The 15,839-nt window shown below is 36.2% G+C and overlaps 1 protein-coding gene across 1 annotated transcript; it reads right to left on the bottom strand.

The window, feature by feature from the left end:
• Positions 1 to 8,069: 8,069 nt before the first annotated feature.
• On the bottom strand, positions 8,070 to 8,528 carry LOC140152126 (uncharacterized). Its single transcript, XM_072174422.1, has one exon. It carries the CDS (start codon positions 8,526 to 8,528, stop codon positions 8,070 to 8,072), a length of 459 nt encoding a protein of 152 aa, XP_072030523.1.
• Positions 8,529 to 15,839: the final 7,311 nt, after the last annotated feature.

Here is a 15,839-nt window from a genome sequence, read left to right as displayed (position 1 = left end):
TTTTGATGACGTATTGACTTTATATCGACAATAATCTATTGAAGATTATTGATTTCTTCTCTATGGTTTTTGTTTGGACTTTTGTTTATTCGTGTTTTGCCGCATGCCGAGCAACATCCTCCAACATGACACAGAGGCCATCATGACTATTCCTATGCATGAATCGAGTCAGCATTGATCGACTCGCATTTTATGTTTTTGCATTTATTTATTAATTTATTAATTTGTTTATTTACTTATTTATTTATTTATTTATTTATTTATTTATTTATTTATTTATTTATTTATTTATTTATTTATTTATTTATTTATTTATTTATTTATTTATTTACTTACTTACTTTTACTTACTTACTTACTTACTTACTTGCACTTACTTACTTACTTACTTACTTACTTACTTACTTACTTACTTACTTACTTACTTACTTACTTACTTGCCTTGCTTACTTACTTACTTACTTACTTACTTACTTACTTACTTACTTACTTACTTACTTACTTACTTACTTACTTACTTACTTACTTACTTACTTATTTATTTATTTATTTATTTATTTATTTATTTATTTATTTATTTATGTATTTATTTATTTATTTATTTATTTACTTACTTATTTATTTGTTTATTTACTTATAGTTATACTTATTTACTTATTCATTTACTTATTTATTTGTTTATTTAATCTTTCTTATTTATTCTTTCTTGGATGTTATAATACAGGGTGTCTCAATAAAAATAGGCCATGTGGATTGGAGGACTTAACTTAAAATGTCGACAAAGTTAAAACTCTCTTGAAGATTCAAAGTACCATCATTTTTGGACCTTTGGAGCACACACATTAACAATAATGTGCTGCATATAGTTTATAATGCATGGAAGAAATAAATGAAGTTAACTACCAACAGTGTTGCACTAGGAGATAACTTGACTGATCACCAACCTTAGATGCCTCTTCTGTTATTTATTTACCATCCATTTCATTTTGATATTGATTTGTAAGCATCATTAAAGAACATAGCCCCCTGTTGCTTGATAAAAGGGTGAACAATATTTGAGAAATTGATTTACTTATTTTTAAACTTCAATGTATTTCATCTGCCATTGCATGAAAATAATGCGTTGTTAACAAGTATCAATGTCTAATCCTGTATATTCTTAGCGACAAGTCAACGATTGATTTAAAATATACCATTATTGTTAATGAGCCCCATTGGAAAGGTCCAAAATTGAGTCTATTAATAGTCCCAATAATCTAAGTGACGCATGAACGGGTTTTAATGCTTTTTGCACCATTTTAAAGCCTAAGATACTTCATGAATCATTTAACTTTAACTGCCGATCAACATGGCCTAGTCATTTTGATTGATGTGAAAATCTTAATGTGCTTTCAGATCAACACTGTGAGGAATTGAGTTTCTTGAGATTTGAAATAAATACATTCAAAATCGAGATTTGAATGGTATGGTAATTGATCAAGTTTCATAAGGCTTTAAACTGAAAGTAGGTTTCAACCAGGCACGTACGCAGGATTTTTATGGGGGACCCGGGGTGCGGATTTTGAAAAAGTAGACCATTTTTCTAGGAGGGTGGGGATAATTTTATGAAAAGTGGACCTATAGTCTTCCACAAATTTTTCATTTTTTTAACAAAAAAGCATTGAAACCCCTGATTTGTTTTGCTCGCTAATACATTGGCAAATTGGGACTTTTTATCTGAGACGAAATATTTTCGTCTCAGCTTTTTATACTTTTGCAAATTAGACATGTTAGAGGGAAGGGGGCGACCTGGATTCAACAGTTTCGTCGTGTATATAACCCGGGGGGGGGGGGCACTCAACACAAATGACCATACAGGTATGCTCCCCCGGAAAGACCCACCTTTTGGGTTTCGCAGCTCCGAAGACCCCAAAATTGCTCATTCCTCATATTTCTTGTTTTTTCAGGCAATTTTCAACCAAAAAGCCAAGAAAGACCCTTGATTTGGACTTTTCGCAGCTCCAAAAGACCCCATTTTACTTGTTCACAGCCCGGTTCGCAGCTCCGAAAGACCCCTTTTACCGGTACGCCATCAGCTCCCAAAGACCCACCACCTCAAAATTCCGGGGGAGCATACCCACCAAAAAGTTTTGATGTGCCCCCCCCCGGGGTATATAAGGTAAATTGGGGTAGGTGAGACAGTGGGCTAAGCAAATGATAAGTGAGACACTTAGCAGCACTAAATATGCATACCGACTGTCCCACTTACCCCCATCAAATTAAAATAGTTTTATAATTCTTAAGGGAACTGCATGGAATGAGCGTTTTGAGCGTTTCGACAGCATTTTTTGTGGGACATGAGAGCACATCAGACCTATCGAATTGCATTCTGAATACGAACAATGTCTTTCTGATATCAAATAATTTTCATTTTATGAAATTCACGATATAATACAAATTTTATGACAAATTATTAAAATTTTATATTTTTCACATTTTGAAGATGTCCTCGAAGTAAATCTTATAAATTTAATGATATAGTCTTAAAGTGTATGTAGCTGGGAGGAACAGCCGACGATCAATTGAAAATTTTGACCTTTCATATTGAAGATATGGATTTTTTTCCCAAAAAGACCTAATTTTTTTTTGGTGTTTTGGGAAAAAAATCCATATCTTCAATACGAAAGGTCAAAATTTTCAATTGATCGTCGGCTTTTCATCCCACCTACATACACTTTAGGTAGAAATCATCAGATTTATAAAGTTTACTTCGAGTACTGTTAAATATCAAAAATATCAATTTTTAATGATTTGCCATAAAATGTGTATTACATTGCGAATGTCAAAAATCAAAATTATTTGATATCAGAAGGCCATTCTTCGTATTCAGAATGCAATTTGATATGTCTGATGTGTTTAATGTCCATTAATAAATACTGTCCAAACGTTCATACCCCTTCCCTTAACTCAACGGTATAGTTTATCAGTGGTATTTGAGCTGCGATACACTTCCTTGACCTCGAGGAATTGGATAACAACGTTTGCACAGTATTTTTGTGGGACCTGAGAGCATATCAGATATATCGAAAATTTGCGATATAATACAAATTTTATGGCAAATTATTAAAATTTGATATTTGAAAGTCCCCGAAGTAAACTTTATAAATCTAATGATAAATTTTATGCAGCTGGAATGAAAAACCGACCATCAATTGAAAATGTCATTTTTGAAGCTATACATTTTCTCCCAAAAGACCTACATTTTTGTGTATGTTTTGGAAAAAAAAACCAATATCTTCAATATTAGCTCAGCATTCATGGCATTAGACCGAATAACCTTTTTTAACACGCGTAAAGCGTGTTAAGAAAGTCTTTGGGTAAGCCTATATTTTGATTTTTTTTCATGGTTTTTTTCGCTATCTACTGAAGATAACATTGAGAGTCTCATCCCGATTCATCAGCTCTTTCTACTGCATAAGCCTTGTTTTACATTTTTTGCTCTATATTCATGGCTCGAAAAAGTGGGGAATTGGGGAAGCTCATTCCCAGGAAATGTTGGTGTTCAGAGGCAAATTCTGGTATTTGGAGGGAAAGTGTCTTTTGTATATAAAAACATGCTATAAATTGTGGGAAATTTAGCTTGCTTCCCGGGAAATTAACATTTTTTCGAGCCCTGTCTATATCTTCATTTTATCACGTATCAGCTAATGTTTTTAGTACATACTGTCCTGTTCAGAAATTTTATCTCTATATTATAGCCTCATCACATTCCGGACTTACATCTATCTCTATTTTAGCCTTTTTTTCAGTAACATTAGGCCAACACAAACCAACACAAACAAAATTCGTGTTGGGAGTGTCTTTGGGTGTATTTTGATTTTACATTATTTTTTAAAGGCCCATTCAGTGATTTGCTCACCCGGACGATCGTAAAAATCATCAAAATTCAGATTTTGGTACCTTTGTCATTGTCATAGATCATGTGTTAACATAGCCTGTGAGTTGTTCAGCCGAAAGCCATGTATTTAAGACAAAATAAGACATTTTACACGAATCTGTAATTTAGATACTGACAGTATCTAAATTAGCTTCATGTATTTGAATGGGGCTTCAACTTCGTCTGTACTGCTGTTTTCTTTGTTTTTTTGCCAAATTTGTTATTTCAAAAATACCAAATGACAATATGAATGGTTTATCCTTCACTTTTAAGCAATTTATAAACAATTTTATTTTTTTACACTTGCGCTGGGATCACTGAATGGGTCTTTAAGCTATGAAGATAGCATTAAGCGTCTCATTCCGAGTCATCATTTCTTTCTCCTGCATAAGCCATATTTTACATTTTTCTCTATATTTCTTTATTTCATCACGTAGCGGCTAATTTGTTCTTTCAAGTACATAAGTCCCGTTCAGAAAATGTATCTCTATATTATAGCTCATTCCGGATCTACAACTCTCTCTCTATTTTAGCCTTTTTTAATAGCTCAGCATTAGGTCGAATGACGTTTTAACGCGTGCAAAATACGTGTTAGGAAAATCAGTGGGTATATTTTGATTTTTCACGTTTTATTTGCTATCTATTGAAGATAGCATTAAGCGTCTCATCCCGATTCATCATACTGCATCAGCTATGTTTTACATATTTTGTCTCTATATTTTTATTTTATCACTTAGCGGCTTTTTTTCTTTCTAGAAATGCTATCTCTATATTAATATTATTAGCCTCATTATGTTCAGGACCTACATTTCTCTCTATTTTAGCCTTTTATAATAGCTCCAGATAAGGACGAATGACCTTTTTTTTAACACGCAAAACGGGTGTTAGGAAAATCTGTGGGTATGTTGATTCTTCATGTTTTATTTGCTATCTACTATATACTGAAGATAGCATTAAGCGTCTCATCCCGATTAATCATCTCTTTTATAGTGCATAAGTACATTTTTTGTCTTTATATTTTTATTTTATCATGTAGCGGCTATTTTTTTCTTTCTAGCAGGCCTACACCAGCCTCAGAAATGTAAGTCATAGCCTTATCACGTTCCGGACCTAAATCTTTTATGTTTTAACTCGCACAAAATGCGTGTTAAGATTGTCTTTGGGTGAATTTTGATATTTTTTTGCTATCTACTGAAGATAGCATTAAGCCTCTTTTGATTCCGATTCATCATCTCTGTCTCCTGCATAAGCCATGTTTTACATTTTTCCTCCATAGTTTTATATCTCTATATTATATAGCCTCATCACGTTCCAGACCTACATTTCTCTCTATTTTAGCCATTTTTTTAAAAGGTCAGAATTAGGCCAAAAGACCTTTTTTAACACGCGCAAAACGCGTGTTAGGAAAGTTTTGGGGATATTTTGATTTGTGCATGTTTTTTGCTATCTACTGACGGTCTCATTCCGGTTCATCAACTCTTTATACTGTATAAGCCATGTTTTACATTTTACTATTTCTTTTTTATTTATTTCATCACGTAATGGCGAATTTGTACTTTCTAGTACACGAGTCTCATTCAGACATTTGACCTCTACAGGCGGATTAAAAAAGAAGTAAACTCATGTTTGTAGCACTTTTGTACGACATCTAGAAGAAAGCCACTGTAAATGAACAAAATCATTGAAAAGAGCAGATTCTGAACGTCTAAATTAAATAAAACGGTTGTATTTGCTTACACCTAATCCGAGATATAGTCATTTAAATCAAACCACCCATTTTTGTAGCTGCACACACTTCCCAACCATCATGATAGTGTGTTGACTGGTATACAGCGCGATATTCAAATGCAAACTGATAAAGTTGTGTGGCAGGAGTGGTTTCGATCAATAATGCTATAGGCTACATTATGGTCTAAAGACGGGCCTCAAGATGTCTTTTTAAATTTTTCAATTTAAATTTTATCATATTGCACTGCACACAACGAAACTAGCCAAGTACAATACCGTATATCACTTCAATATAGCGACAAAGTTTCATGAAACTAAAGGTTCTCGTTAAGTTTGTCGTCTCTTTGGTTGATCAGCTGATTGGATATCAAGTACATGTAAGCATAGATAATCTATGATGAAAGGAAGCATAGGCAAGCTTAGAATCAAGTGACTCTAACGAACCAATAGTCTGAAGCCTCAGGATCCGGAAGACCGCGAACTCCTGGATCACAAGTAAACATTATAGTAGGCATGTTGCAAATAAACTCAAAGATCAGCAGCTCATGGCGCAATCCCCTTCGTAGTCCCAACATCTCCCAATATAGCAATTGATTTCAGTTTTTATGCATTACAATCGTGCAAATCATGTTAAAGTTGCCATATTTGGCAGATGAATAATACTTTACACAGAGGGTCAAGTTCAAACCTACTTAGACCTGTTCAAAACTCAAACCATCGCGATCTACTGGTAATAAAAATTCCCTTTAAAAGGGAAGGCCAGCCTCAATGCAGAAGAGGTCTTGTAAATAGTTTGGGTCACCGTGAAAGGCATTTTTTAGGATCACGCTTACATCCATGTTACATGACAGTTCACCAAACCATCAATGGTGAGAACATGCACACTGAAACAGCAAAAAACATTAACTCCTATAACTCCTGTCAACTCTTTAATTCATTACTCCAAATTGTTCTGTATTTTTGTCTTTACTGCTTTTTACCCATGCTTATTATTAAAATCAAGAAATACACTGCAGTTGTTAGTTAAAATTAAAAACAGGGAAAATATGACACAACATCCAATGGGGGAGTAACACAAAATATATAAACAGAGTTAAAAACCCGACGTTTCGAAAAGACAAAACTTTTCTTTTTCAAGGAGTAAAAAATGAGACCTGCTCTCAATATAGTGGAGACCAGCTCTGATCATAAAAAGAAGAAGATAAAAAGCTGCATTGACTAAAACATTGATTAAGCAGCAGAAAATAAAAGAAATCTAAATAACAGTAGAGCCTAGAGTGGGTTAAGAGAGTGTGAAAAACCATAACAGCAGGCAAAGTATGGAGAGCCAAATGGGACAAAAGACTGGGGAAAGGCACAAAAAAAGATATGGTAGGCCAAGCAGGTCACAAACAGGGAAAACGACGTGGTAAGGGAAAATTGAAAATAACCAAAATCTAATGAAAAGGAGGACCACTGACCCCACAACCCGGCACACGGAACAACATAGCCCGCCTAGGTGGGACAGCCAAGCAGTACCAACGTCTATGTGCGTTGGCTCCCGCTCCCAGACCATGAAGACGGCATGCCAGGAGTGACGAGGTGGTCCGATTTTGAACAAAAAAGTAAAGTGAAAAAGGTATGGGACAGTGACCTGCATGACCGAGCCATGTGCAAGGAGAGGGAGATTATGAATGACCCTTGATGTTGATGCCTTTCGGTGATGTAGTCTGTAGTGTCTTGATCCATTTGGCTTCCAAAGCCAACCGATGGTAGTAATTCTGGCTGTTAGGTCTGTCGATGGCCATGATGGTGATGTCTTCAGTACTGTGACCTGCTTGATTGAAGTGTCTAGCAACTGGCTTGTCTCGGTTGTGTTTGGTGTCTCCACAGTGTTCGAGTAACCGGGTCTTCAGGGCCCTTTTGGTTTCGCCAATGTATTGTTGAGAACATTTCTTGCAAGTGATGAGGTAGATGACATTAGTAGACTGACAGTTAAGAGGGTGTTGAATATGGTATCTTTCTCCTGTGACGGTGCTGCAGAATGTCTCACCAGCAGTTGTGTGTTTGGTGTGCTCTTTGTTGCGTTGACCATGTTGGTGCTTGCATGCGGCACACTTGTCGCACGGAGAGAATCCCAATTCAGGGGCTTCCGTAGAGGGGATCTTGAGAGATGATCTAACAACCAAGTCCTTGATGTTTGTAGGTCTACGGAAAGCTACCATGGGTGGCTCCGGATGGCTTTCTTACAGCGGTTAGAGGCATGGAGAATAGGCAGATATTTGTGTAAGGTGGTGGCGATGGTAGAGTGGATGGGGTTGAAGGTAACAACAAGAGGAATACGGGTGCATGTCTCTTCCTTCGGACGAGGTTGGAGAGCCTCTGATCTTGGGACTTCAACAGCCTTCTTGACTTGTTTGTCAACAACTTTGGTGGGGTACCCTCTGTCACATAGATGTTGCTTGAGTTGACGGACTCTGGTCCGGGACTCTGGTGCCAAGGGTCTCCTCAGATGAACATATGCGTCGTAATCTGAAGGCCAGGCTGTATGGGAGACTCTCCTTAGTATGCTTTGGATGACAGGATGACCACTTTAAGTACTGATGAGTGTCGGTAGGTTTGGAGTACAGATCACTCTCCAGGTACCCATTGTGCAGGCTTACCATGACATCAAGAAACGGAATTGACTCTTTGGATTGCTCAGCTGTGAACTTGATACTTGGGTGCTTGGTGTTGCAATGAGTGATGAAGTTTTCAAGTTCTTCTTGGCCATGGGTCCAGATAAGGAAAATGTCATCAATATATCTAAGCCAGATCAGAGGTTTGTAAGGTGTCGAATCCAGGAAATTCTCTTCAAGGCGGCCCATAAAAAGGCAGGCTCCTGAGGGCGCCATCCGTGTTCCCATCGCAGTTCCATGGATTTGAAGATAGTGGTTGCCAGCCAGTTCAAAGTTATTTTGGGTGAGAACAGAGCTCCATGAATTTGCTCAAAGTGTTGATCTCAGTGGGAGAATGCTGCTGACTGAGGTAGTGTTGGGATGCTGTGATGAACTCATCAGTGGGTATGTTGGTGTAGAGGGATGTAACATCCATGGTGCATAGGATGGTGTTCTGAGGTAGAGGACCATGTTGAGTGTTGATTACGGAGAGTCTACGCAGGAAGTCATTGTCATCCTCCACATATGATTTCAGAGTTTTGACATGGGGCTTGAGATGTAAATCAACATAATGATATCTTCTCTGTAGCAGTTCCACAGCCGCTGATGATAGGTCTACCAACAGGAATGGTGTCGTATTTCTTGTGGATCTTAGGAAGTATGTAGAAGCGGCCAGGCCTCGGAAGCTTCGGATTCAGCACAGATTGCATGTCTGCATCAATGACACCAGCATCACGGGCTTCCTTAACTACAGCTGTAACCTTCCGTGCAAATTTAGCCGTTGGGTCTTTTGCAAGAGGCTTGTAGTATTTGGTGTTGTCAAGCTGGCGATGACATTCAGAAAGGTATAGTCTTTGGTGTCCATGATAACGATGGCTGATCCTTTGTCTGCCTCTTTGATCACAATGTTGGCGTTATCCTTCAATTTGCTGATGGCAGTGGATTCATCTTTGCTGAGGTTGGAATAAATCCTCTTAGGGCAAGTGTTAAGAATCTTCGTTTCAACAGCAGTGATATACGCATCAAGAGCGGGATCCTTGCCTGGAGGAGGAGTGAAGTGGCTTTCCTTTCTGAGCAGAGGGTGTTGGTGGGGTATGTCAGTGTCAGTGGTGCCTTGGTTACCATCATCAGGAGAATCATCAACTTTATAGAAATGTTCCCTAAGACGTAATCGTCTGGCAAACTGGGAGACGTCAGCTTGGACTTCTATGGAGTTGACATGGCGTGGTGTGGGACAGTACTTCAGGCCTTTGGACAGGACCATCTCTTCAGGCTCAGACAACTGATGAGTAGAAAGGTTGATAACAGTATTGGTAGCTACAGCAGACGACCCTTTCCATTTCTGGCCATTCTTCGGTACCGGGAGCGTTTGATCCATCTTCTTGATCTCGGTTGGTGAGTCCTACTCTGATTGGTGGTGAGGTCATTAGTAGGAGAACTGCTACCTTGACTATTGACTAGTTGGTCTGTCTCAGTTGTTAGTTAATTCGCTATGTTAACTCAACTTACATGCACATTTTATTTTAAAATAATTTTATATTATTTCGCAATGTATAGTTTACTATAAAGTAGATAGTGGCAAGCACATGATAAAGGACTGATCATTCACTACAATCTTCACTTTTAAACTGTATTTTTTGAATGTGTTGATTGTTAGTCCGAAACTCCTGCAAAGCTATGGACATGGCATCTTACCTACTCCATTCTGTAATAGTCTGCATTGTGTGTTTTCTCAGTCTTCAATCATTTTGTTGAATGTAATTTTATGAATCAAATAAAAAAGATAGAAATTGGCCTCACTTTAGTTATGTGTCATTTTACAGTATTTATAATTTATAAAGTAAGACAATAATTTATTTATTTTCTATAAGTGCATGTCAAAATATGGGATATATTGTTCAATATTATAGCTAGCCCTAAAAACTTTATTTTCAATCGGATTTTTCCCGTTGAAAAGACAAAACTGATGTTAAAGATAGCAATAATATCATCAATAACATTTTGAGTCAATTTTATCCATAAAACGATACAGGATAGGATAGATAATTACTTTGACTTCAATGTGGTCCATATAATGAAGATTTTGATTCTACAACATTATTAGATCTGTTATCAACATATCAATTATGCACTCACAGGCAACAAACATCATGCTATGCTCAGTAGTCCACTGATATGACCTCGTGATCATTCCCCGCTTTGACCATGTCATTTTTTGATATGCTGATTGCTGAACAAGTTTATGTTTATATGTGTAGGCCTAACCTATGATAACTTTTTAAGTCATAATTAATTCAAACATAACTTTGGCAATACTCAATCGTTTTCGTTCGTTGAAACGGCAAAACATACTTTCTTTTCCTTGCAAATCGAATTAGCAGACATCAAAAACATTTCCACCACGAGAAGTAAAAAAAAAATAATTCATACCAATAGAAGAAGGCTATAATCTTAGCTAATCTTTAGTATACACAAACCCCATCTCAGAATTAGGTACCAGCCCTATCAGAAAAAGAATACTTTGACCTATATTCGCTACTTGCACGGTTCCGCCATTATGCACTATGTGCAGGGGAGAGCCTCGAACTGGCAGCATACATGAAAGGAAGAATTATGTAACCTTACACAGAACGTTATGACTAGTTCAATTCCCATTCATGTATGCTGCCAGTTCGAGGCTCTCCCGCACATAGTGCATAATGGCGGAACCATCTAAGCGAATGATGTATTATGAAGTTATGAGCAAAAGTGTAACATTGTGACGTCATATAGGTCCCAATTTTGTCCCCGCTGGAGGCGAAAATGAAATTTGCCCCGATTTTGATGAAACTGGTCTCAAATTATTTGCCTTGTTGCAAGAAATCAGAAAATGGCTAGTTTTAACTATCTTGGGTGCTTTCCTATCCAGGTAACACAACAATGTGTCAAGGTCGAATTAGGCCTAGAACTCAATTCGACTCAATAATTATTGTCGACGGTGTTACTGCGGTAACAAAACATCCTAGCACAGACTGTGGTAAACTGCATTAAGTGGATTCATCATCTCTTTCTATTAGTAGCCATGTTTTACATTTTTTCACGTAGCACCTAATTTTGTCTTTCTAGTAGATGAGTCCCGTTCAGAAATTTTATCTCTATATTATCACGTTCCGGGCCTACACCTCTCTCTATTTTAGCCTTATTTAATAGCTCAGCATTAGGCCGAATGATTGTTAAAGCGAGCAAAATGCGTGTTAGGAGTGTATTTAGATATATTTTGACTTTTCATTATTTTTTAGCTATCTACTGAAGATATAGCATTAAGTACCTCATTCCGATTCATCATTTATTTCTCCTGCATAAGCCATATTTAACATATGTCACTATATTTTCTTTTTTTCCATCACGTAGGCCTATTTATTTATTTATTTATTTATTGAACCCCGTTCCCATTATTTTTTAAATCTGCCTTTTCTTACATTTCCAGTTTAGATTTTTTTATTTGCTGCTTAGCTTGTAATTTTCCGTTATTTATGTTATTTATTTATTCAACACCGTTCCCATTATTTATGCGAGCAAAATGCGTGTTGGGAATGACTTTGGGTGTATTTTGATTTTTCATTTTTTTATGCCATCTACTGAAGATTTTCATTGAGTGTCTCATTCCGATTCATCATCTCTCTCTGCTGCAGAAGCCATAGTTTACTTTTTTCTGTATATTTTTTTAATTATTTTCCTACGTAGCGGCTATTTTGTTCTTTCAAGGACATAAGTCTCGTTAAGAAATTTTATCTCTATATTATAGCCTCATCACGTTCCGGATTTACATCTCTCACTATTTTAGCCTATACTAGCTTTGCATTATGCCAAAATACGTGTTTGGAAAGTTTATGGTTATATTTTGATTTTTCATGTTTTATTTGCTGTCTACTGAAGATAGCAAAAGCGTCTCATCCCGATTCATCATCTATTAAAGTCTTTGAGTCTTTTTTTTGGGGGGGGTGCTATCTACTGAATGAAGATAGCATTAAGCTTCTCATTCCCATTCATCATCTCTTTCTCCTGCATAAGCCATGTTTTACATTTTTCTCTATATATTTTGTTATTTATTTTATCACGTACGGTAGCGGCTAATTTGTACTTTCAAAGTACATAAGTGCCGTTCAGAAAATTGATCTCTATATTATAGCCTCATCACGTTCCGGACATACACCTCTCCAGACTATTTTAGCCTTACTAATAGCTCTGCATCTCCGCATTAGGCCGAATGATTTTTGACGTGCGCACAATAATGCGTGATGGGAAAGTCTTTTTCATGGCACTTTGATTTTTCATGCTTTATTTGCTATCTACTGTAGATAGTATTAAGGGGGTACTTAATACTGGCCAATTTTGTGCCTATTTTTGCATTTGTCTCAAAAATTATAGCACATTGGTGACAGGTAAGATATGTATAGGGGCAAAGACTACAACTACTGTACTGAAAATTCAGCAACTCAAAGCAAGTAGTTATTGATTTATTGGGACGGAGTGACTATTATCTTTGAGGAAACGAAATACAAATTAATTTTTATGGAAATGTTACAATGTGAAGTTCAGCAAAATAATTCAAATTCAAATAAAAATAGACACTATGCATACGGTGCTCGGTGTAACACTCTTGCGCCACCTGTAAGCGTGGCTTATACATTTTATACTTTGAGGATGGCGCTATGCATGGATAAAGCATGATTGCGGGGATACACAACTCAAACGATTTTAGGATCAGGGATGTAAAGGTAAATAAAACAGAAAAGGGATGTAAAGGTGAATAAAATAAGAAAAGGGGTGTAAAGGTGAATAAAACAAGACAAGGGATGTAAAGGTGAATAAAACAAGACAAGGGATGTAAAGGTGAATAAAACAAGACAAGGGATGTAAAGGAGAATAAAACAAGACAGGGGGGTGTAAAGGTGAATAAAACAAGACAAGGGATGTAAAGGTGAATAAAACAAGACAAGGGATGTAAAGGTGAATAAAACAAGACAAGGGATGTAAAGGTGAATAAAACAAGACAATGGATGTAAAGGTGAATAAAACAAGACAAGGGATGTAAAGGTGAATAAAACAGGACAAGGGATGTAAAGGTGAATAAAACAAGAAGAGGGATGTAAAGGTGAATAAAACAAGACAAGGGATGTAAAGGTGAATAAAACAAGACAAGGGATGTAAAGGTAAATAAAACAAGACAAGGGATGTAAAGGTGAATAAAACAAGAAAAGGGATGTAAAGGTGAATAAAACAAGACAGGGGGTGTAAAGGTGAATAAAACAAGACAAGGGATGTAAAGGTGAATAAAACAAGACAATGGATGTAAAGGTGAATAAAACAAGAAGAGGGATGTAAAGGTGAATAAAACAAGACAGGGGGTGTAAAGGTGAATAAAACAAGACAAGGGATGTAAAGGTGAATAAAACAAGACAAGGGATGTAAAGGTGAATAAAACAAGACAAGGGATGTAAAGGTGAATAAAACAAGACAAGGGATGTAAAGGTAAATAAAACAAGACAAGGGATGTAAAGGTGAATAAAACAAGACAAGGGATGTAAAGGTGAATAAAACAAGAAGAGGGATGTAAAGGTGAATAAAACAAGACAGGGGGTGTAAAGGTGAATAAAACAAGACAATGGATGTAAAGGTGAATAAAACAAGACAAGGGATGTAAAGGTGAATAAAACAAGAAGAGGGATGTAAAGGTGAATAAAACAAGACAGGGGGTGTCAAGGTGAATAAAACAAGACAATGGATGTAAAGGTGAATAAAACAAGACAAGGGATGTAAAGGTGAATAAAACAAGACAAGGGATGTAAAGGTGAATAAAACAAGACAAGGGATGTAAAGGTGAATAAAACAAGACAAGGGATGTAAAGGTAAATAAAACAAGACAAGGGATGTAAAGGTGAATAAAACAAGACAAGGGATGTAAAGGTGAATAAAACAAGACAAGGGATGTAAAGGTGAATAAAACAAGACATCGACAATGGATGTAAAGGTGAATAAAACAAGACAAGGGATGTAAAAGTGAATAAAACAAGAAAAGGGATGTAAAGGTGAATAAAACAAGACAAGGGATGTAAAGGTGAATAAAACAAGACAAGGGATGTAAAGGTGAATAAAACAAGACAAGGGATGTAAAGGTAAATAAAACAAGACAAGGGATGTAAAGGTGAATAAAACAAGACAAGGGATGTAAAGGTGAATAAAACAAGACAAGGGATGTAAAGGTGAATAAAACAAGACATCGACAATGGATGTAAAGGTGAATAAAACAAGACAAGGGATGTAAAGGTGAATAAAACAAGAAAAGGGATGTAAAGGTGAATAAAACATGACAAGGGATGTAAAGGTGAATAAAACAAGACAAGGGATGTAAAGGTGAATAAAACAAGACAAGGGATGTAAAGGTGAATAAAACAAGACAGGGGATGTAAAGGTGAATAAAACAAGACAAGAGATGTAAAGGTGAATAAAACAAGAAAAGGGATGTAAAGGTGAATAAAACAAGACAAGGGATGTAAAACAAGACAAGGGATGTAAAGGTGAATAAAACAAGACAATGGATGTAAAGGTGAATAAAACAAGACAAGGGATGTAAAGGTAAATAAAACAAGACAAGGGATGTAAAAAAAAGACAAGGGATGTAAAGGTGAATAAAACAAGAAGAGGGATGTAAAGGTGAATAAAACAAGGCAAGGGATGTAAAGGTGAATAAAACAAGAAAAGGGATGTAAAGGTGAATAAAACAAGACAAGGGATGTAAAGGTGAATAAAACATAAAACAAGACAAGGGATGTAAAGGTGAATAAAACAAGACAATGGATGTAAAGGTGAATAAAACAAGACAAGGGATGTAAAGGTGAATAAAACAAGACAGGGGATGTAAAGGTGAATAAAACAAGAAAAGGGATGTAAAGGTGAATAAAACAAGACAAGGGGTGTAAAGGTGAATAAAACAAGACAAGGGATGTAAAGGTGAATAAAACAGGAAAAGGGATGTAAAGGTGAATAAAACAAGACAATGGATGTAAAGGTGAATAAAACAAGAAAAGGGATGTAAAGGTGAATAAAACAAGACAAGGGATGTAAAGGTGAATAAAACAAGACAAGGGATGTAAAGGTGAATAAAACAAGACAAGGGATGTAAAGGTGAATAAACCAAAAAGGGATGTAAAGGTGAATAAAACAAGACAAGGGATGTAAAGGTGAATAAAACAAGACAAGGGATGTAAAGGTAAATAAAACAAGACAAGGGATGTAAAGGTGAATAAAACAAGACAAGGGATGTAAAGGTGAATAAAACAAGACAAGGGATGTAAAGGTAAATAAAACAAGAAAAGGGATGTAAAGGTGAATAAAACAAGACAAGGGGTGTAAAGGTGAATAAAACAAGACAAAGGATGTAAAGGTGAATAAAACAAGACAAGGGATGTAAAGGTGAATAAAACAGGAAAAGGGATGTAAAAGTGAATAAAACAAGACAAGGGATGTAAAGGTGAATAAAATAAGAAAAGGGGTGTAAAGGTGAATAAAACAAGACAAGGG

Source organism: Amphiura filiformis, chromosome 5 (assembly GCF_039555335.1).
Source record: "Amphiura filiformis chromosome 5, Afil_fr2py, whole genome shotgun sequence".
In the NCBI taxonomy this organism is placed as follows: domain Eukaryota; kingdom Metazoa; phylum Echinodermata; class Ophiuroidea; order Amphilepidida; family Amphiuridae; genus Amphiura; species Amphiura filiformis.
Note: the sequence above shows the minus strand (reverse complement) of the source record. Positions and strands in the feature narration are given on the sequence as shown.